General features: G+C 46.9%; 2 protein-coding genes across 5 annotated transcripts in view; one reads left to right on the top strand and one right to left on the bottom strand.

The window, feature by feature from the left end:
• The window catches only part of PHLPP2 (PH domain and leucine rich repeat protein phosphatase 2), a 74143-nt gene extending 68845 nt beyond the window's left edge, over positions 1 to 5298 (top strand). For all 3 annotated transcript variants that reach the window (XM_082608264.1, XM_082608263.1, XM_082608265.1), the window contains one exon: positions 233 to 5298. In XM_082608264.1, the coding sequence (XP_082464390.1) occupies positions 233 to 1387 (1155 nt within the window). In that variant the 3' untranslated portion in view covers positions 1388 to 5298. The remainder of the gene's footprint in view (positions 1 to 232) is intronic.
• Positions 5299 to 7132: 1834 nt separating this feature from the next.
• Positions 7133 to 21231, bottom strand: MARVELD3 (MARVEL domain containing 3). 2 transcript variants are annotated; one of them, XM_082608266.1, is made up of 3 exons: positions 20801 to 21231; positions 18189 to 18316; positions 7133 to 8772 (listed from the first exon to the last, which is right to left on the bottom strand). In XM_082608266.1, exons 1-3 carry the CDS (start codon positions 21187 to 21189, stop codon positions 8135 to 8137), a joined length of 1155 nt encoding a protein of 384 aa, XP_082464392.1. In that variant the 5' UTR covers positions 21190 to 21231; the 3' UTR covers positions 7133 to 8134. The 2 variants fall into 2 exon arrangements, with proteins under 2 accessions (XP_082464392.1, XP_082464393.1); XM_082608267.1 differs by lacking the exon at positions 7133 to 8772 and adding an exon at positions 12277 to 13727.
• Between the last annotated feature and the right edge of the window lie 562 nt (positions 21232 to 21793).

The raw sequence follows: 21793 nt of genomic DNA, 5'->3' as shown, positions 1-21793 counted from the left end.
AGGTCACTCCTGCTAGGTTTCTCACCTTTTTATGATGTGGGCCCTTGTCCTTTTAGAATTCTATACATTTATTTTTCGTAAGTCCACTTAAAATTACACAGGTCCTAGGAAAAACCACATAACATGTCAATTCTGTTTTGTTGTAGAGCCCTAAGCATTGTGATCTAGAGAGATATAAAACTCTGTGTCATTGTTGCTTGTTTCTCAGAGTTTGCATTCTGCTTGTCTCTAGGACAACAAAGTGAATGGGGTAACCTGCTGTACCCGGCTGCTGGGCTGTACATACCTCTACCCTTGGATCCTCCCCAAGCCCCACATATCTTCCACTCCACTTACCATTCAGGATGAGTTGCTGATTCTGGGAAACAAAGCATTGTGGGAACACTTGTCATACACAGAAGCAGTCAACGCAGTATGCCATGTACAAGACCCATTAGCGGCTGCCAAGAAGCTGTGCACATTAGCGCAGAGCTATGGTTGTCAGGACAACGTGGGTGCGATGGTGGTTTATTTGAACGTTGGCGAGGAAGGCTGCACTTGTGAAATGAACGGGCTCACCCTCCCAGGTCCTGTGGGATTTGCTTCAACCGCCGTCATCAAGGACCCGCCCAAGCCAACCACTCCTTCCTCCAGTAGTGGTATTGCCTCTGAGTTCAGCAGCGAGATGTCCACTTCAGAGGTGAGCAGTGAGGTGGGATCCACTGCTTCTGACGAACATAACACTGTTGGCCTGGATGCTGGCTTGCCTTCAAGGCCAGAGAGGCGCTGCAGCCTCCACCCAACGCCCACATCAGGGGTGTTCCAGCGCCAGCCTTCTTGTGCGACTTTCTCCGGTAACCAGTCTGACAACGGCCTGGACAGTGATGACGACCAGCCCGTTGAAGGGGTCATGACAAATGGCAGCAAGGTGGAAGTAGAAGTAGATATCCACTGCTGTAGGGGGAGGCAGCCTGAGAACTCTCCCACTCTTAGGGAGAATTCCCCTACCCCGTGCCTCGAGGAACGCGCTAGAGGGTTAGTTTTTGGGATCCGAAGACAGAACAGTGTGAATAGTGGCATCCTTCTGCCACTGAGCAAGGACAAGATGGAGTTACAGAAGTCTCCCTCCACTTCCTGTCTCTACGGAAAGAAACTCTCCAATGGCTCGATTGTGCCCCTGGAAGATAGCCTGAACCTCATCGAAGTGGCCACAGAAGCACCCAGGAAGAAAACTGGCTATTTTGCTGCCCCCGCTCAGCTGGAGCCAGAGGACCAGTTTGTTGTACCTCGTGACCTCGAAGAAGAAGTGAAGGAACAAATGAAACACCACCAGGAAAGCAGGCCTGAGCCTGATTCCAGCGAAGAGGGTCGGACCGAGCTCGCAGAGGAGTTTGACACGGCGCTGTAGTACTCCCCCGGGGTCCACGGCACTGGGGAGGCTGTGAGGTGTGGGGTAGGGCACCCTGCCAGGGGCACTCTGCCTCTGCATTTCTAAACCACAGACGAGAGGGGGGTAGAACTCGGAGCCAGAAATGGTGAGAGCTGTCAGGGTCTTGCTCTGGATAAGCTAGTAAACACCATCAGTGTTCAGTTCCACATTTAACCTGCACTGGGATCCCCAGGGCTACTGGGGAGCAGGCAGGCATTGCCCTGTACCAGTGCTACCACCTGCCATTAACCCTTTCTCTCCTAGGATAATTCTGAGAATTTGCCTGCCTGGGCAGGAAAGGGGCTGTGTCTGTGGAGGAAATAACTGAAGATTGATTCCCTTTACCGACTGCTGCTGTTGGATATCTGTGACAGAGAAATCACCTTATATCTCAACCTGACGGGATGCAACGTGACTAGTCTCATGGCTTTTCCTTCTTCTCTACGAGAATACAGCCTATCAAAATGATGTTTATCGGAAGTGTAGAACCAATCAAACATAATTTATGTATGTGATGTAGTGAGAGCACTTTTCATTGACTGTGAACTTTTTATTTTTGAATCTGCACTCGAGCCAGTCTTCTTAGAGGCAGCCCAGCGCCTTTGTCCACAGGCAGGATGATCGTCGGGTGCTGGAGCTGGCTGTGAGGGTACTAGGAAGGGCCCTGGGAAATTGATTTAACTGTTGGATGTCAGACTGTGAAAGTTCCTGAGAAACAGGGGAGTAGGGCCTTCTTTTGGGGATGAAGATGCGGAAGGAGTGAGGACTAAGACTACTTCCCCCCAAAATCACAAAAAGAGAATAACTCCTTGACAAATGTGACACCTGCTAGGAATCTCCCAGCAGGTCACAAGAGACGCATTTGGGGATTGGCCTCTTTCCATAACATGTGACGGAGGTGGCGGTCAGCCTCCTAGCACGTAGGTCCAAGGCTGCTGCTGTAAGGTTACATCCAAGTAACCTTGAGTTATAGATGACTCTGAACAGACTGAGGCCTAACGAGCACAGATGGATGGATGGAGCTTCCAGGTTAGGCAGGTTCCTTCTCTTACTCTAGAGCAGACAGGTGGTTTTCTAAAACATCAGGAGTGAGTTGAGGGTTCACCTCTTAATGTTTAACAGAGTCTTCTTCTGAAAATGCTTATCCATCTCACATGGTTTCACAGTACTGGGCTCAATTTCCGAAAGAGTTAATTGAGAAAATCCTAAGCTTACAGAAAAAACCTGGTTTACTGATTTTTTTTGCACATTCCATGTAACCCTTGCAAAATGCAGTTCCTTCCATAATTCTGTTCTGTTGCCTTTTCTTTTAGAAGATTTACTTAGGAAAATTAATTCCTCTTTATTCCTGCGAAGTTTTGACATTGCTTAATGTTACCCAGTGGGGACTGTGCTTTGAATTTTTAAATACTTTCACAATTAAAAAGAAAATAGAGTGGAACCATTTTTGTTTCATGAGAAACAAAATGTTAAAGATAAGGTTAATCTATACATATATTTGTCTTTTTTTTTTTTGGGGGGGGGCGGGGGGATGTTTTCTTAAAGCAGTGGTAGAAAACCAGATGACCACTCCACAAATGGTTATGTATCCTCATCTTCTCAGAGGCCCTGTACCCATGTGCGTGTGTCAGTGGGGTGCACTCTTGGGGGGGTTCCATACCAATGGCTGTCTAGTGTTCAACCCATCAAGGATCTGAATTTGAGTCCCCAAATTACCAGGAACACAAACTTTTCTGTGTCAAACTACTGGTTAGCTACTGCAAAATTTTAGAACTCAGGTCTTGATTTGAAGTGGGGAACATAGTGGTTCATGCAAAGTTCAGGTGCTGTAAGAATGATGGGGACAGTAGTGTGTTGCTGCCTTATTTTTTAATAGAAAAATTGGGGGGGGAATGAAAATGAAGGAAAAAACCCAAGATGACAGTGTTGGAAATTATTTTGGGAATATACCACTTTAATAGTATAGTCTTTTAAAAATTACCCTTTATCTGTGAACCTTTTCTTGTCTTTGTTTCCCACCCTACTAGTTGGAACCACCACAAAACCCAGTTATGAAATGACTTTACTAAAAGTAAATGTATTCACTTTTTAGTCAGCAGGACCCTAAAGTTCCAAATGTTCTTTTATGTGGTAGATTTATGTTCAGGAAATGTTAGGTTGTATGAAAACCTTTAATATAGGCTACACCAAAACTGACTACTCTTTTTTTGTAACTTCCTTTGATTCATTTCCCTCTATAATCGCTCTTTGTTAAAACGGGATGACAAGGCCATAGCCCATCACCAAAAATACACAGAACTCTTTTGACCTATGAAGTCATTTACAGTTATTGTGTGATCTGATTAGGTTGTCGGGTGGTGAAAGCCAGTAATCCGTCTCCAGGTGAATGTAATCTACTTCCCAGGACTTCACCCAGAGGATGTGTGCCCCAGGTGGGCAGAGGCTCGTTGATCTCTAGCCCAGAGAGAGATCCCGGCCTCTGCATGATTCTCAGGTCCTCGTGCGTACCTCCCATTTAATAGAGACGTTTAAGAGGATTTCTGAAAGAACACTCCTGTTTAATGGGAGCAGTCCAGGAGTCCCGTGGAAGAAAGAAAAATGCACAAGTCTTGGCAGCCATGGTATTTTTATTTTTATCCAAATGGACTGAAAATCCATGTGAAAATTTGAACGCGAGTATGTCATAAATCTACCGTGCTGCCATGGAGTCATTGACTTACCACTCCTCATTACAAGAGAGGGCTTTATTATACTACTGTAGAGTGTGTGTGTGCAATAAGTTGATGAATTCATTTTCCTGGTGTATAGAAGAGCCAACACAAGCAGCTTGGTAATCATTGGGTGCTATTTTCTAGGAGATGGAGCCAGTGAGGTTTGGCTGATCTGCTGAATATCAAACGATGCCCTTCTTTCCATGTAGGCTTTCAGCAAAAGCAGGTACTTGGAAGCCACAGGCTCACCTTCTCTATCTACTCAATAATTACTCATGAAGAGACCTCCATAAGGGAGCACTTGGCTGTTATTGATAAATGTACCAATTATTAAATAGTCTCCAAGCCATTCAGTGATGTCCTCAGCATCACTATAGAACTGTCTTGTGTCACTTTTTACTTCCCTCTGGGTGGGGACTTTCAGACTCCCCCAATGGCAAGTTAATCTTTCTCTCCAGTTAGTGACTTTTGCCCCATAGTTGGGTAAGCACTTCCTGGGTTGAGAAAAGCAGCTACAGTAAATCCTGCTCTGTTTCCCTCATTTGATGATCATTCAATCACACATAAGCTCCTTCGAAATTTCACGCACTTCTCCCAGAAGCTGTAGGGTTTTCTCTCACTGTTGCCAGTAGATGTCCTCCAGACAGTGAGTTCATATCTTATGGTTTTGTGCAATCATTGTCATATTGTAGTCCTAAGACTCATTATAGTGTATTTTTGATATTTTTGAAATGTGTTAAATTTTTTAATTCAATAATATGAGCCAGAGCATGTTACAGCAAATCTATTGTTTGTAAAAAAAAATAATAATAAGAACAATAACAATAATAATAAATAAAATAAAATGGAATCTTTTTCATGGCTTTGTTTTAAAATGGAGTACCTGTTATTTTATAAGTACTTTATTTGAGCATGAAACTGTAATTTTCTCTAACTTGTATGTGAAATTAGTTTCTTAACCAAAAGCACCTTTAGGATTTTTCTGCTTTTTCTTATTGTAGGGGAAGATAACAAATGAAACCACGTTCCATAACACTCTATGAAGCTGTGAGTTAAGGCAAGAATAAATATTTTTGATCACCGTTTAAGCTGAAATAGCAATAAAGATTTTTTACATTAAGAAATATTATATTCTGACTTGGTTTATATGTTCAAAGAAATCCCAAAGACAGGAAGCATGGTCCTTATTTCCATGCAGGTCATTAGCTGACTAGAGGGAACTTAATTTGTAAATAATCTACAGCTCTTCTTAAACCACAGAACTACCAGTGATACAGAGGAACTAAGTGGGTAATCTGGCCATCTTTTCTGTCCTAATGGCTTTGGTGTTAGAGTTTAAGACAGTGGTGAGTTTTGGCTCACAGAGTACGTCTAATCTCGCTAAGTCTCTAAATTGTTCCCCTCCCCTCTCCCCATTGGTTGTCTCCCATAATCTCTGGACTTCCAAGCAAGATTAGCTACCTCTCACTCCAAATAAAGGCCCAGTTGAAATCATTTTGCTGGTTTCCTCCTCGTTGAGCAGAATGAAATTTTGAAAACTTGGTCCACCAACTGTTCCTCGAGTACCTCCAATGTGCTAGGCTCAATGCCACCGTCTACTTTCATACCTCGGTTCCATGACACACACACCTGCCTGCAGGGTGGCAGAAGTGAACCTCTCTGGGTGGTTCTCTCCTTCGTGTGATACTGTCTTCCTGGTACGTCCACACCACAAGAGCACGTTAGTCACTCAGGACACTTTCCCGTGTGTGATTCACTGGGTCTGAGTTGTTCCTCCGCTACTTAAAAAGATTTGACTTTAGGCAAGTTCACCTCTCCAAGGCAGGTGTTTTTTTCTCGATTGTTAAATGGAGATAATGGTCTCTCTCTCAACAGCTGTGAGCTAAAATGAGATGATGTCAACAAATGCTTCTTTAGCTCCGTACTGGACCCAGCACGGTGAGCACTCAATGAAATGTCAACCATTGGGTGAGCCACTTAGCCTTCTTGAACTTTCATTTCATCTGTAAAATGTGAGTAAGAAATCTTGACCTGCCAACCTGCCAAGTGGTAGTAACTAAGGCAAGTTTTGCTAAGGCATTTTGAATGTCGCTACACTGATGTGAGAGGACCTGAGCTGGGCCAGTGCACCACACTGGGGTCGCAGTGGCCAAAGTCCTCATTTTTCCAAGCCCCGGACCCAGACACGGGCAAAGATCTACTCAGGGTATGTTTCAGGGAATAAATCCTAGGTGAGAATAGTGTGTGTTGGGAAGTCTTTTGGGGGGTTCAGGTGGGAAATGGGTTGTTTGATTTTTGCTGCTGTTCAACTTGTCTTACCACTCAGTGAAAACTCTGTGGGACTCCAGCCACTGCCTCGGGCTAAGGTGGTGGAGCAGAAGCAGCTTTCTGTGGCACTGGTGTTTGTATTTGAAGCTAGCAGTGTAGACTTCTAGTTGTTGTTTTCTTCCAAGCTTTACTTTTTGTAAAAGTAGAATCTAGATATTTTCTCATTTCTGTTTGAGGTTTAGTTTGGATCCTTCACCTTGGATAGGTTCTATAAGAGCTAGCAATAGGGAGGATTTAAGAGGAGAGAGGAAAGGTAATATATTCCAGGGAAAAGAGTCAGCAAACATGCAGGGGTAAAATCGGCCAACACACATCAGAGGAAAATGACATTGACTGAATTTTTTTAATAGCCACTTTGGCATACATTGAAACGGGCTTACGTTTGCTGATTTCTTACTAACTGTATAGACAGTCTGAGATTTCTGTCAAAATTGCTATTTTTAGAAATGTACTAAAAATTTGGTTTGAACTTATTAATAGTTTAATCTCATTTATAATATGAAAATAAAACAATGTTATAAAAAACAGATGACAACTAGAAAAACTACCCTTTATAATAAGAACATGTATATTCCTAGTTGCATCTTACATGAACGGAATATCTGAGACTAGTTGTAAAGTATAAGAACAGCTATAAAACTTTAGGTTAAAATTACTGAAAGAACTTTATTTTTGAGATTCAGTGTAAATGATCTGTTACATATGGAAACAATTCAGAATTGTGAGAGATTACAATCGACCTCTGAAGGCCTACTCCGTAGGGCGCTGGAAGGGATGCAGAAATAAAGAAGGCTCCAAAATGCCTGTATAGTCTAGTAAAATCAACTGCTTTATCTTTGTATTCAGCTGAATAACACGTTTAAGAAGTTTATGAATTTTATTTCTCACTATTTGGAGGCGTCATAGGTCAGGAAATTATAAAATATTTCAGGAAAGGGAATTCCAATCAAATGACTTGAAACAAGAAAGCAACTAGCTTGGCAAGGTGGCAAAAACCATTTTATCTGAGCCCTACCCCAGGAATCCCGAGGAGGAACGTGCATGCTAAAAGCACCTACCTGTCTTCAGGTTTCAGGGGTCCAGCCTCTGGGACCCATGCAGTCATGGTATACTGTCGAATGGGCAGGAGAGTTTTCCTCCAGGAGAGAGCCAGAATGTAATTACTCATTTGGAATCTAATCACACAAATGCTTTATAATCATTCCCCTGGGATCAAATACAGGGGGAAATGTCATGTTTTTCTTTTTTTTTTATTTTTATTTTATTTATTTTATTTATTTTATTTTTTGCTTTATAACAAATCATGTTTCTCTTAGTGACTTTAGTTCGGTCAGGCAAGCTATTTCCACTGTAACACTGGGCCTGCTACCCCTGATGTGTTGTTCTCATCTTTCAGAATTTCTCTGGCTACTTAGCTAGGATTATTACCTTACCATTTGGTAAGACAGCCAAACCGTAAGCGTATATGCCAACTTCCAATGTTGCTCTTCGTAGCGAAGGTGGAGGTATTTTTTTCTAGCTCTCAGCCAACAAAGACATTGATAGAAAAATGGGATGATCATCTAGCTTTGCATTGGTGCCAAAGGGAACATTTATAAAATCAAGTACATGAAAACCACATTTGTGTAATGTGGTTTTTGAGAGGAACAAGGGAGCTGGGCTGACTTTTAGGTTCCAGTAGTAGGTCTCAGAGTATCCCGGACCACAGGTATTCTGGTGCATCATTACAATTGCCTTGCTGTTCTCGGCTGTTCTTGTAGTGCTTCTGTTCTCGGTAGCTCCGCAGGGCCAGCACCACGCTGGCGCCATACATCACCGCCAGAAGACAAGCAAAGGTGGCTGCTGCTCCGTCAGTGCCTGCCAGCTGGCAGTTCACCCAGGTGAGACCCCTGCGGGCATAGACCCTCTCTCTTGTCCTGCAGGTGTCTGTGGCATTGATCCTCAAGGCCGCGTAGAGGTAAATGCCGATGCCTACGCAGTAGCCCAATGCCGCGAGGAGGCTGAAGGCGGCCTCCAAGAGGAGCCACTTCCCCGGCAGTTTGTTTAGACTCTTGGCTCCTTGGAGTAAAACACCCAAGGTGAGGACACCCAGCCCCAGAGAAACAGCCACGCCGCTGTATATCAGGGGCGCCCGGAGGATCGTGTACTGCTGGTCCAGCTGCCGAACCTGCTCCAGCTCAGTGCCCTCAAACGGTGAGTAATAGTTGTTCCCAAAGCCACCGCCGCTGGTAAAGCTGGCACTGAATCCAGCAAGGACAAAGTAGGAGGCCACGATACACATGAGAACCATCCCATTCAATATCACCTCCACTATCTGTATCACACCTAGGAGGAGAGAGATTGGGAATTTAACACTGACGTCACTCACCCAGGAAAGCTTTCTAGGTCAGGCAAGAGAAATCCCACCTGACTGTGAGGTCAGACTCAACATCCTTGGTGTTTGTTTTTTAATACTCATGTTTTAAAATCAAAATGCCACTGTGGAAAAACTTTTGGCCATTACTTTAAAAACTATACATACACTTACCATGTGACCTTGCAACTGTACCCCTGAGCATTCATCCTAAAGAAATGAAAACTCCGGTCTACACAAAAACATGTACACAGATGTCACAGTAAACCCTAATGCCCTCCAGTGGGCGAATGGTTCAACAATCTGGTACAGCCATCCCCAGGGGAAACTCTACTCAGCAATGAAAAGGAATGAGCTGCTGATACTCGGAACAGCTCAGATGGATCTCAAGAGATTCATGATGAGTGAAAAAAGCCAGTCTCAAAAGGTTACATACTGTATGATTCCATTTACATAACAGTCTCAAAATGTGAACAGATTAGTGGTTGTCAGGGAGGAGTGGGATTGTGGGAGCGGGAGGGGGATGGGTGTGACTGTAAGTGGGGAGCGTAGGGATGTTCCAATGATGGAACAGTTCTGTAGCTGATGGCGGCAGTGGTCACACGAATCTACACAGGTGATAAAACCGCACAGACCTACACTCACACAGACATGAGTGCATGTAACACTGGTGAAATCTAACTAAGCTCTGGAGAGTGTCAATTTCCTGGTTGTGATTTTGTACTGTAGTCACCACTGGGGAAAACCGGGTTAAGGATACACAGGATCTTTGTTTTATATTAGCAATGTTTTGTGAATCTATAATTATTTCAAATTTTAAAGTTTAAAAAAAATCAAAATGACATAAAAGGGCATAAACTGAGAAAAATCACCCATGTCCCTGTCCACCCTGTTCTCTACCCCCAACCACTTTCATTATTTTCTAATATAACTTTCCAGCGTTCGTTTATGCAAGTAAAAGCACTCAAATCTGAATTTCATCCCCCCTTTCCCTGCTTGTGTCACAGGGAGGACACCACACACACTGCTCTGCATTGTGCTTTACTCTTCCTGGAGATGTTTTCAGATCAGCTCCTACAGTGTCCACATGCTCTGTTACGTGGCCTCCAAGCCCGCTGTGTGGGTGGACCAGTCTATTCAGCCAGGATCCTACTGCTGGATACTTGGCCTGTTCACTTGGGGGGGTTCTTACAAGTTTAAGGAGCCCGCAAATGCCACGAGGCAGCAGAAGCCAACAGGTGAATGGAGATGAATGTCGACTTGTCCAAAGTCACCTTTCATTTGTCACTGACAGGGGCCCCAGCCTCTCATTAGGCGTCTTCCTGGGAGAAGGTCTCCTGTTGTTCTCTCAGGGGTCAGAGATGAGAATGAAGAGAAAAGCATATGAACCTAGAGTGGGAATGCCAGGCTCACATCCCCGCTCTTTACTGCCTTGTGACCGTGCCCAAGTCACTGACACTAAGCCTCAGATACTTCATCTGACAAATGAAGGTAATGCCTCCCTGTCTTATCCCACAGGGCTGGGATGAGGCCCAAATGAAAGCAAGTATGTGAAAATACCTGGAAAATTATAAAATGTTATACAAGTGGATGGTTATGCTACCCAGTAACATATATAAAATGGAAGGAGAGGGGACTTCCCTGGTGGTGCAGTGGTCAAGAATCCACCTGCCAACGCAGGGGACACGGGTTCGACCCCTGGTCCAGGAAGATCCCACATGCCGCAGAGCAACTAAGCCCGTGAGCCACAACTACTGAGCCTGTGCTCTAGAGCCTGCATGCCACAACTATTGAGCCCGCATGCCACAAATACTGAGCCCATGTGCTGCAACTAATGAAGCCTGGGCGCACAGAGCTTGTGCTCCACAACAAGAGTAGCCATCACAATGAGAAGCCTGGGCACTGAAACGAAGAGTAGCCCCCGCTCGCCACAACTAGAGAAAGCCCGTGCGCAACAATGAAGACCCAATGCACCCCCCCAAAAAAAGTGGGGGGGATTAGTAAGAGATTTAAGAAGAAAAGGGACAGGGACTTCCTTGGTGTCCAGTGGGGAAAACTCCACGCTCCCAATGCAGGGGGCCTGGCATTCAATCCCTGGTTGGGGACCTAGATCCCACATGCCACAATTAAGACCCGGTGCAGCCAAAATAAATAAATCAATATATAAAAAAAAAAAAGAAGAAAAGGGACAAATTTATGAAAAGCATGGTTTCCCAGAAGTCAGGAAAACCCTGCAATACACAAGGGGGTACCACAACGTTTATAAACTGGGCAGCTAAAGACCAGTATGTCTAATGTACTTAGGCAACAGCTACTGGGCTTGCTGATTCCATCTCCTGCTGGGCCCACACAAATTCCTAGGAGGTCCGTGGAACGCAGCAGTTAAGGGCTCTGACAGTTGAGAAGCTACATTCCTCTAATTTAAATCTGAAAATAACATCAGACCAGAACTGCCCACTCTCCTCCCAGGCACCATAAGCTACTGGCTACTCTCTCCCTACAAGCAGCGCAAATTAATTGACCCAGACATCATTCTAATCCACGGGGAGTAGCTATCTCCCCCACCCAACACCTTTCTCTGCCTTGGTTTTCCTTCTGCATGCAGTTAATCTCTCACCCCCTGAAGGGAAGCAGGGATACTGTGCTACTACAAGATGTGGGCAACCTGAATGTTTCCTTCTGGGACAAGATTCTGCCAAAACAGCAGCGGCATAATCCACGCAGCACATATCTGCCAGGCTGAAATGTAATATATCTATTGATAGATGTTGTCAACCATTCCACTGACTGCAACAATCAAGAGGAATAATGGTCTGTTGCTGGGCCCAGTGATGAAGAAATATGGCCACTGGATATTATCAGAGCAGCAGCCAGGCCTGACCTGGCTTTGCTGAAAACATCGAACAGGTTCAAGTATTTCCAAGCATGCTGTTAGTGCAGAAAGATTCACAGACATCAGGAGAAAAGAAAAGAGTGGCCTACTAGAGCTAGCAGTTTATCCCTATGGAGAGGGATAAACTGTAGAGGGAAGTGGAAACTGAAACAGACAGGAGATTTTTATTGCAAAATAGCATCTTTTTGGGTGTGGCTGATCATTTAGTACTCTGCTTAACTCAACATCTACTATCTGCCTTTTCACTGTAAATGTGAAAAAACTGAGGAAAGCAAATCAAATTAAAACATTTTTTTCTAAAATAAGACTAAGACGTGCAGTCAAGTCTTACATAAAATGAAAAAAATTTTTTTTAATTTCCTCTCCAGAAGCAAATACTGTTAATACATTCTTATATATTCTTCAAGAAGTTTTCTAATCATATACAAGCAACTATATGTATTTCCTTTTGTAAAACCAACTCACCTTTTAAATGTGACAAGAAAATAATATTATAAATGTAAAGAGAACCATCACCTCCAAATTAAAATTTTTCTTTGGATTTTTATTGGAGTCACATAAAGCAAAGAACATATTCACTTGTACCAAGAATATATTATAATGGGCCATAAATCCTAACTTAACATGCAGTAAGAACCCATGAAGTTGTCTGGCCAAAAGTAGCATACTTATCCTGGGAAAGATTTTACTTTCTTTAATTTTGGATGGATCCTGAATTCCAGATGTCGGGTTGAATTCGTCGTACAATGGTACATTTACAAGAGGTACAAAACACTTATTGAGCTTTCAAGCCCATTGTAAGGGGCTTGTTAGAATACCTCCTTTGCAGCCCAGTGAATTAATCTGATTCCTCTTTCCTCAGCCCACGTCTCCCTCCAGCTTATATCTTACAGCGGCAGTTTCCCAGTCATCCCCAACCCCTGCCATCCAGAGCATTAAAGAAGTCAAGGGCCTAGAGTTCAGTGAGGAAAAAATTCGAGGCTAATCTGCTTAAGACCGCTGTGTTTAGAGAACTTCAGGCTGAAATGTTTTTTTATGTCTGTGTGGCTTTTCATGAACTTTGAGGATGAGGTTCTTCAAATTCACTTGGCTATCTCCCTTTATTCACTCAATAAGTGCATTTTGCTGCAGCATATGCCTTTTCCTTGTGGGTCTCGGGCTCTAGTTTTGGTTGTTTTTTGTTGTTGTTTTGTTTTTGTTTTTTAAAGTAATTTTGGTTGGTCCCTCACCAACAGAGGGCTCCAGAACCAGGGTTTATTACATCAGGCAGTGCTGCTCCATGTACCCTGGAGCTAGGCCCAGCAAACTAAAATCGGTCTGTTACTTTCCAAGGGTTGGCAAGTTCTACAACGAAATATTCCACGAAAGACAGTGGTTCATAGTAACTTCCATCCCTCAAGTTTTTTGCAACGTTTTAAAAAGCCTAAAACTCCAGCATTTCCGCAGGCTTCTCTTTCAGCTTCCTAACCTTTCGGTAACCCCTGATGGCCAGCACGGCCCCCAGGGCAAAGACCCCAATGCCCAGGGCAGCAAAGATTCCAGCACCTATGTCTCCCCCGTGGAAACTGCAGCTGAAGCCACTGTATCCTTTCCTCTGATACAGCGCCTCCCTCTCCTTACACACGGGAGAGGCGTAGGCAGCCGAGAGGTAGTGGAAGTAGAAGTACAAGGCTGGGATGTAAGCCCCGGCAATGAGCACGTCCAACAAGCCTTCGATCACCAGCCATAGGGGGCAATGCCACGGGACCCGCAGGACGCCCACGGCGATGAGGAGGCAGCAGAAGGCCATGAGGGCTCCGCTGCAGGCCATTGCCACGGTGACCATGGGCAGCTTTAGCTGGTAGAACTGGACGTCCAGCTGCTGCGCTTTCTCCCCATCAGCACCATCGAAACCACTGTAAGCCCCTCCGTACTGGTAGTAGTAAATGCCCCCCAGGCTGGTGATGCCCGTGTAGCCCCCTGTGGAACTGTAAGACACAGAGCTGCAGGCCAGGATCAGCAAGTTCAGGAGAACCTCCAGCATTTGGCAGCAGGCTGCAAAAGAAGGGTGTGTTACCATTTTGAGAGATGCTACTTTGCGCTTGGAGACTTCCACCTTCAGGCTTATCTTCCCCGTGGCAGCTCACACCACAGCCAGCTCTTTGTCCTGCCCCCTGGAAGGCCTGAGCAGCCAAAGCTGCATGATTAGCATTAGATGGTAGCAGGGAACTGTGGTCTCCAGAAATGATGTCAGAGGTACTTTGGACTGAAAAGGGTAACTCTCTCTTTTTTTTTTTTTTTTTTTGCGGTACACGGGCCTCTCACTGTAGTGGCCTCTCCCGTTGCGGAGCACAGGCTCTGGATGCGCAGGCTCAGTGGCCATGGCTCACGGGCCCAGCCGCTCTGCGGCATGTGGGATCTTCCCAGACCGGGGCACGAACCCGTGTCCCCTGCATCGGCAGGCGGACTCTCAACCACTGCGCCACCAGGGAAGCCCAAGGGTAACTCTCAAAAGAGCAAAGCAGCCTGCCCCAGGCGGGCTGCAGGACGATGGGGGCAGAAATCAGGCCAGTGAGCAGAAAGAAAGGGGTCCTTTATGGAAGGCAAGCACGTTCTCTGCCCGAACCCTTCCCTGCCAAGAAGACTGAAAAGTAGTTATTTCCTCTTTAGATGTGTTTTGTGGCCATCTTCAGTTTGAAAGAGGAAATTTCTCCAAATTTGAAGGAGCTTATATCATAGTGCTTAAAAAATATAATGACGTTAGAAAAAAAGCATGGAAGTTATCCATCAGAATGTTAACCATGGTTCGTTCACACGTATTAGGGATAAGAAAGGTTAACTTAATTAAACCTATAAGGCTGGGCTTCCCTGGTGGCGCAGTGGTTGAGAGTCCACCTGCCGATGCAGGGGACACGGGTTCGTGCCCCGGTCCGGGAAGATCCCACATGCCGCAGAGCGGCTGGGCCCGTGAGCCATGGCCGCTGAGCCTGCGCGTCCGGAGCCTGTGCTCCGCAACGGGAGAGACCACAACAGTGAGAGGCCTGCGTACCGCAAAAAAAAAAACAAAACTATAAGGCTTACTGAATTAGAGAAACATAATTGGTTTTACTGTTCTTAGACTTTAATTCAATAACTATGTTTTAAAGTTTAATTTTGTTTTCTTTTAGTTTCCCTAAAGAGCAAATCTGGGCTGTGATATTTTCCCAGGGCTGGATTTTTTCAGGACCCTTGGCTGCTTTATCTTGGACGATGAAAGAGCCCCAGATCTTCCACCAAAGCTGGCTACTTTCCTTAAAGTCAGCTTTACTGTTATATAACTTATACACAACAAAATGACTTGCATTAAGCAAACAGCTTAGTAAGTTTTGACAACTGTGTATGCCATGTAATCATAATCAAGATATAGACTGTTTTCATCCCCCCAGAAAGTTCCCTAGTCACCCCTTGTGGTCAACCTCTCACCTTCCTCCTCAGGCCACCACTGATCTACTCTCTGCCATTAGGAACTAGGTTTGTCTTTCTCAAATTTCATGCAAATGGAATCATACAGTTAACGTACTCTTCTGTGTGTTGCTTTTTTTCCTCAGCATAATATAAAGCTGGGTGCTTCTGAGCTGGGAGTTGTACGTGCTGACATAGGCTCAGTCCCGTAAGCACTGAGTTAGGGTATTAAATAAGCATATAGGGCTTCCCTGGTGGCGCAGTGGTTGAGAGTCCACCTGCGGATGCAGGGGACACGGGTTCATGCCCCGGTCCGGGAGGATCCCACATGCCGCGGAGCGGCTGGGCCCGTGAGCCATGGCCGCTGAGCCTGTGCGTCCGGAGCCTGTGCTCCACAACAGGAAAGGCCACAACAGTGAGACGCCCGCGTACCGAAAAAAAAAAAAGCATATAAAGGGGGGAGGGAGAATGCAAGTTGGGGGGCAAAACCCCCACCACTGTCCCTCTGAACCTTTTCAGTGTGGTCACAAGTCAATGCCACTGGCAGTGAGAAGCCATCTCAAAACCTAAACCTCCAGGCTCTGAGTGAGAGACAGCACCACTGACTATAGAGATTACACGTTTGGAGAGAGAAGGAAATTAAATTTTTAAGGATGGTTTGCAAGTAAGGCAAACATCAAGCCCTTGCATCAAGTTGAATGCAAACATCACCCTTTTTTTTTTTCTTCTTCACAATTTCCTTGTTACACTGGCCTAGATCTCCTTTTACAATCTTCTCCATCATGATTTGAGCACCAAAGGTCTCAAGGAAGAGGAAAAGGACAAAAGGGAAAGGGGAAGCTGCTCCAAATGCAAATGGGAGGGAGCCAGGAGGGGAGCAGGCCATGTACCTCCTCCCCAGGGAACTTGTAATTCCTCACCAGTCCTTCCAGATAATAAACCTAAAACATAACCTATAAATGACAGGATTCCTAGTGATCTGATATGCACATGTGACGTCTGTACTTGCTGTTTATCTGATCTTTATCCTCAGCCTTTAAAGTTTTTAGCAGCTGAGGAGTCTTGCCCATAACCGTGAATTCGGGGCTTATCTATTTTTGTCAGTGTTCCACTGAACTTCCTAAGGGTGACTCAGCCCAAACTGCAGGGTCTCCCTAGGAAGTTAGAGAGAGCCACAGCTGCCTCCCATTTTTGCCAGTTTGCTGGAGGAGGACATGATTTCACTGATGAGGAAAAGAAATCACAGAAGATCTACTCTAAGACGAGGCTGAAAATCTTCAGGTGACCTTTACCCAGGTGTGAATTTCCTGTTTGAGACAAGTTCCCAGTGTTTAATGGCAGTTGCTCTCAACACAACACAGCATTGTGTATTTATATGGGTCCCTGCGTGTCCAGAGATCTTTATAAGCCCTCATTTGTTAGCTTCTGACTGCTGAACTATCCTTTCACTATCTTGACTCAGAAACCCAACATCTAGGCCCAACCAAATAGCCAGAAGCAATCAAAGCTAAATCAGGGGCCTCAAGCTCTGCCCTCTCCTCTTGGTAAATCAATCGCTGAAGAAGAATACCTCTGGAGAGAAACCTGTTAAAGAGCCTCGGGCTTATTCCTATTATTTATATCATCAAGAAAAGAAGGTCAAGCACATAAACCACTTCAGGCCTTAGAGTCAGGCTCCAACTTTCAATTCCAGCTCTTCCACTTAACTGCTGTGTGACTTTGTATAACTTACTGTACCTCTCTGAGCCTCAGGAGTTGTTGAGAGAATTAAAAGCAACGGGGTGTGCCAACATACGTAAACTAGAGTGAGGATTCTTGTACCTGGATTGCCTAGAGCTCTTCAATGAAAGTTCTACATAATCCCGTAATAACGTATCTCATTGTAATCATTCTAAGAGACATCTTCAGGGGCTTCCCTGGTGGCACAGTGGTTAAGAATCCCCCTGCCAATGCAGGGGACATGGGTTCAAGCCCTGGTCCGGGAAGATCCCACATGCCACAGAGCAACTAAGCCCGTGTGCCACAACTACTGAGCCTATGCCCTAGGGCCTGCAAGCCACAACTACTGAGCCTATGTGCCACAACTACTGAAGCCTGCACACCTAAAGCCTGTGCTCCACAACAAGAGAAGCTACCGCAATGAGAAGCCCGCGCACCACACTGAAGAGTAGCCCCCGCTCGCCGCAACTAGAGAAAGCCCACACGCAGCAATGAAGACCCAATGCAGCCAAAAATAAATTAATTAAAAAAAAAGAGAGAGACATCTTCAGGTATAAGTTCCATGATTTCTCCCCCTTAGGCCAAGAAGTTTTCCCTCTTAGTCATAGGTAGCCGAGGAAAATTTCTTACCAAATCATGTGAGCCATAAGGGTAAGATTTTCTTCACCCTGACAAACCAGATTTTCTTCATTGTTGGCAAGGCCAGGCCTGGTGCTAGGATGGGAACTCTGGGAAACCACATGTGGAGCTGATGCATGATATTATTTAAGTGTTCTTCATACTGTGGATTCTAATAAGTGTGGTTTTTTGTTTTTGTTTGTTTTCAGTGAAATAGAAGTTACTGCCCTTCGTAGGTGATGGCGTGTTGTTTCATGACGTGTGTGTGCATATGCGCGCACATGTGAACTTGTTCTTAGTGTGAAACGTATTTCTTACTGTGGGTCTCAGTCAACAATATTTAAAAGCCATGATGGCAGGTTTGGGCATCGGATCTCCCGTCCTGTGGCATGAGCTCAACCTGGCTGCCATCTCCGGTGATCTCTCTTTAACTCAGCCCGCCTTGCCAGAGGGGTCCCCCTCTGACAGCCGGCAACTCAGAGCTGGCTCTGAAAACTGCAGGCATGACCGCCTCACCACACCCAGGCCCTTCCGAGGAGAAACACGGGAAACCTAGCCGCCCCTTTCAGATGTTCCTACCCTTCTTTAGAAAGTGTGAACTTCACGCAGGTATGAAAACGAAAATACGAGGAAACCAAAAGGGAAGTCGGCTTGAATTTTTGCTCCATTATCTCGGACCCCGTCCAGAACCACCAGCAATGGTAAGTAATTGGTCAAACTGCCTTCAAAATGGCTCACCTCTCCCGGTGCACAGGTATCTGCACTTGTGGCATTCCAGGAGCCCTTCAGCCTCTGACTGGTAATATTCCACTTCCTCAAGTCCAGGCCTGGGGGTCGAAAGCGGATATCTCCCTGAAGTGGGCTCACTATAATCAAACACATGTGTGGCCATTAGCAGGCTTCAAATTCAATAGCATGTTCATCATTAGAACTCTGGACACCTCACGCTGGGCTCAGACATTAAAGAATGCACAGAACAGAAAATCTGCCACAGATTTCATACTCCAGAGAATTTTCTGGTTTAGTGGCTATACAAGGCCTCCAAACACTTGGCCCAGTTCTGCTAATTAAGCACGTCACTTATCTCAGTAATTCTGAGCCCCACCTCCCATGCAGGCTTGGCCCGCGGGGGAGGGTGTGTGTGTGTGTTGGGGGGAGTATCTAACAGGTAGCTGGGAGCCACCTGGGGGAGCTTTTCAGTTCAGTGAGGACCAGGCCCTCTTCAAAACTAGTTTGCATTCACAAGACTGATGCCCAGGCTGGCATTCTCTTCTTTCCCCTGTTACTTTGGAAAGAGTTGAATCCACAATCATTATCTAGGCTGTGGGTGGTACAGACAACTTTGGACATCTTCACATGTCTCCCTCTTCCTCTGCCAGCCCTGGAATATTCTGTTCCTTCTCCTCCCCCACCCCCACCCTTCCCTATCACTTTATCCAGCACATCCTGGGCTTTGTCCAAGATTCAGTGGTGAATGGTGGGGGCTGCATTCTACTAGCTGGGCTCCAGGGATCCTTCTAGAACATAGATCTCACCATGTATTTTTTGCGTTTGAAATCCATAAAGTCCAAACTTTAAGCACAGCAAGGGAGGGCCTGTGCTCATCTCTCTCCACTCACAACCTCATGTTCACAGACCCAGCCACAGTGAACTGCCCCTCTCCCCGCCCCAAAAGATGACCCGCATTCCCATGCCTCCAGGTCACCGTGGAAACTACTTCTCTGCTTGAGACAGCCTCTTGCTCCTTCTCCAGAACTCAGCTTTGAGGCTATCTCCTCCAGAAAACATTCCAGAGCCCAATCAGGGCCCCAGTTCTGTTCTCTTTGTGTCTGTCCCCCCGCTGGAGTGGCATGTTTCACAAGTGCTGCAAATTGGCCTGTTTACTTGTCAGTGTCCTGTGGACACCGTGAGTAGATCTCTGTAGTCCCTGGCCCTACCTCCCATCCATTACAGACATGCTTGTTATGTGGAGGAGAGACAGAAATAAATTGCTCTTGGTTTTAAACCACCAACTGTGAGCAAAAGAAGCAAAAGTATTCCCTTCACTAGCTTTGGGGCTTGGCGGGGGTGGGGACAGGGGAACCAGGACACCAGTATAGAAGGAAACCTAAACATGAAGCTCTGGATTCTCCCAGGCCTGGCAGTTGCAATGCAGTGTGGCTTTAGGCAGGGAGACAGTGGCCAGTGCCTGTGACTGTAACTGGGCACACCCTTTGTCACAGTTTGGCTAGTTAGTTCTAGATAATGTAACATAAACTCAGGATAATAGCTTTCCCGCTGTGTGGACACAACCAGAAGAGAGACTAGGCTTAAGCCTCCAAGTTCCATAGCAGAGAGGAGCCTGGACTCCTCCTGGGGACGAGGGCAGTCATCACTCCAGTACCTGCCTGTCTCCTTCTTGGCCTGGCATCTAATCTAGGCATTCAGTAATATTTGTGGAGTTGGATGGAACGTGCAATGGAAAAAAGACCACTTCCCTAGAGGGGGAGTGGGGTCTGGGACCACCACCTCTCTTTCCTTCCATCCTTACCCTCTCCCAGCTCACAGTCTTCCAGAACGTCATGATGCTTTCACCCCACAGGCCTTATGGGAACTCTGTTCTACAAGGTAGTGATGGCAAAGTTTGTTCATTCAAGAGGGTGGGGTCTGAAACAATCATGGGATTTGAATGAGGCTGACCAGAAAGACCTCACTGACAAAGGGGGAAAAAAATCTCTGCCCTTTTTTGCAGAGTTTTAGGTACATTCAGTTCTTTGGCTAAAAGTGTATCTTCTCCCAGCTGTCTGGTTTTGAAATGCATATACCCCTGGAAGGGATTACACATTAAACTATTAGCTTTTCATTGGTCTTTTATTAGGCCCGGGTCTCCAGGGAACGGGACTTTGGGGAGGGCTGGTTTTGGAGCACAGGACAAGGGTCTGAAGCCCCAAGGGGCAGTCCTGTGACCACGTGAGTGGGGGTCAGCGAGGGGCCTCAGGTTAACCCGACCCACCCAATCTCCTTCCCACCCCTTCCCTTTCTAGTCCTGAAGTCCTCTCTTCCTCTTTACCTGGTCCCCGGTCCTTCCACTGCTAAAGGGGGGGGGTGGGGGGCAGGGGGGTGGAGGGAGGTGGGGGGTAGGTCTCTGCGTTGTTCATCAGGTTCAGGTCAAGGAGTGTGTGTGTGTGGGGGGGCACTGTAAGGTCTTCCTTCCCTCCCAGGTCACCTTTAAGAGCTCAAAAGGGAACAATGGCACTTCCTTTAAACCAGATTCCCAGGACAAGTAGCCGGGATAGCAGAACCGCGCAGACTGGCCTCAGACCCAGGCTTCCTCCGGGGCGAGGTAGAGGGCCCTCGCTGCCCCACCTTACCTTTCTGGTCCTCGGTGTCCGAGGCCCTCCTTCCGCAGGGGCGGTGGCTCCGGGGTTTTCGAAGGCGCGGGCCAGGGGGGCGGGGCCGCGTCCCAGGTCGGCTGCCGGGGTCCGTCCCGCGACCGACTCTGGCGGGATTGTTCCCAAACTCTTTGTTCACCGCCACGATGGTCCCCGGCCCTGTGTCTGTCCTGGCGGGGTTCCCGGTCCCTCCCCCTGTCCCGGTCCCCGTCCCTCCGTCCGCCCCCGTTTCTCTCCCTGCGCCGGTCCCCGGCTCTGTCCCGCTGTCTCTCGGGGTGGTGGTCTCGGTCCGAGCGGGGGTGCCGGTCTGGGTCCCGCTCTCTCGGCCGGGCGCGGGACTCGCGATTCCCCGACGTAGGTTGTTCCATGGCTCTGTTCCGCGTCCCCGCCCCAGAGCGACCCGAGGGCAACAATCCACAAGTTTCCCCGGCAGGTGGCCAAGCCCGGGGGCGGGGCAGGGCGGGGGCGGGACGCTCACCTGCGCGCACGCGCACTAACCCCGCTGCGCGCCAGGAGAGCGTTCACTTGAGCGCGCGCGCCGGAAGGGGACGCTGCTGAGCGCGGCCCGGGGTCTGGGCGCGCGTGCGCCTGGGTGGGGTGCGAGCCTGGCGGGGTTTGCTGCTTTACACACAGAGGAGGGGACTACCGCCCTCCCGCCGTGCCCCGTCGGCCCTGAAGTATCCGCTTCGCGACCCCTCAAGATGGGCTGCCTAGGGAACTGTGCTCTCAACTTAGCACCTTGGGTATGCTTCCCCAGAGTGTTCACCCATCCGCTCTCTCACCCATCCGTCCACTCAGCCACCCAGCCGGCCCCCCAGCCACTGTCCGTCTCTTCCTCCCTCTCCTGCTATCCTTACAACAACTGTGTTGTAGGGGACTTGAGGCCAGTTCATCCAAGAGTCCTGGACTCATAAATGTTTTTTTTTAAAAATGATGAACCACACAGAATTGGCAGCCTTTTCTTTTGCCAAG

The sequence above is a fragment of the Mesoplodon mirus genome (genome assembly GCF_964341445.2).
Source record: "Mesoplodon mirus genome assembly, chromosome: 19".
In the NCBI taxonomy this organism is placed as follows: Eukaryota; Metazoa; Chordata; class Mammalia; order Artiodactyla; family Ziphiidae; genus Mesoplodon; species Mesoplodon mirus.
Note: the sequence above shows the minus strand (reverse complement) of the source record. Positions and strands in the feature narration are given on the sequence as shown.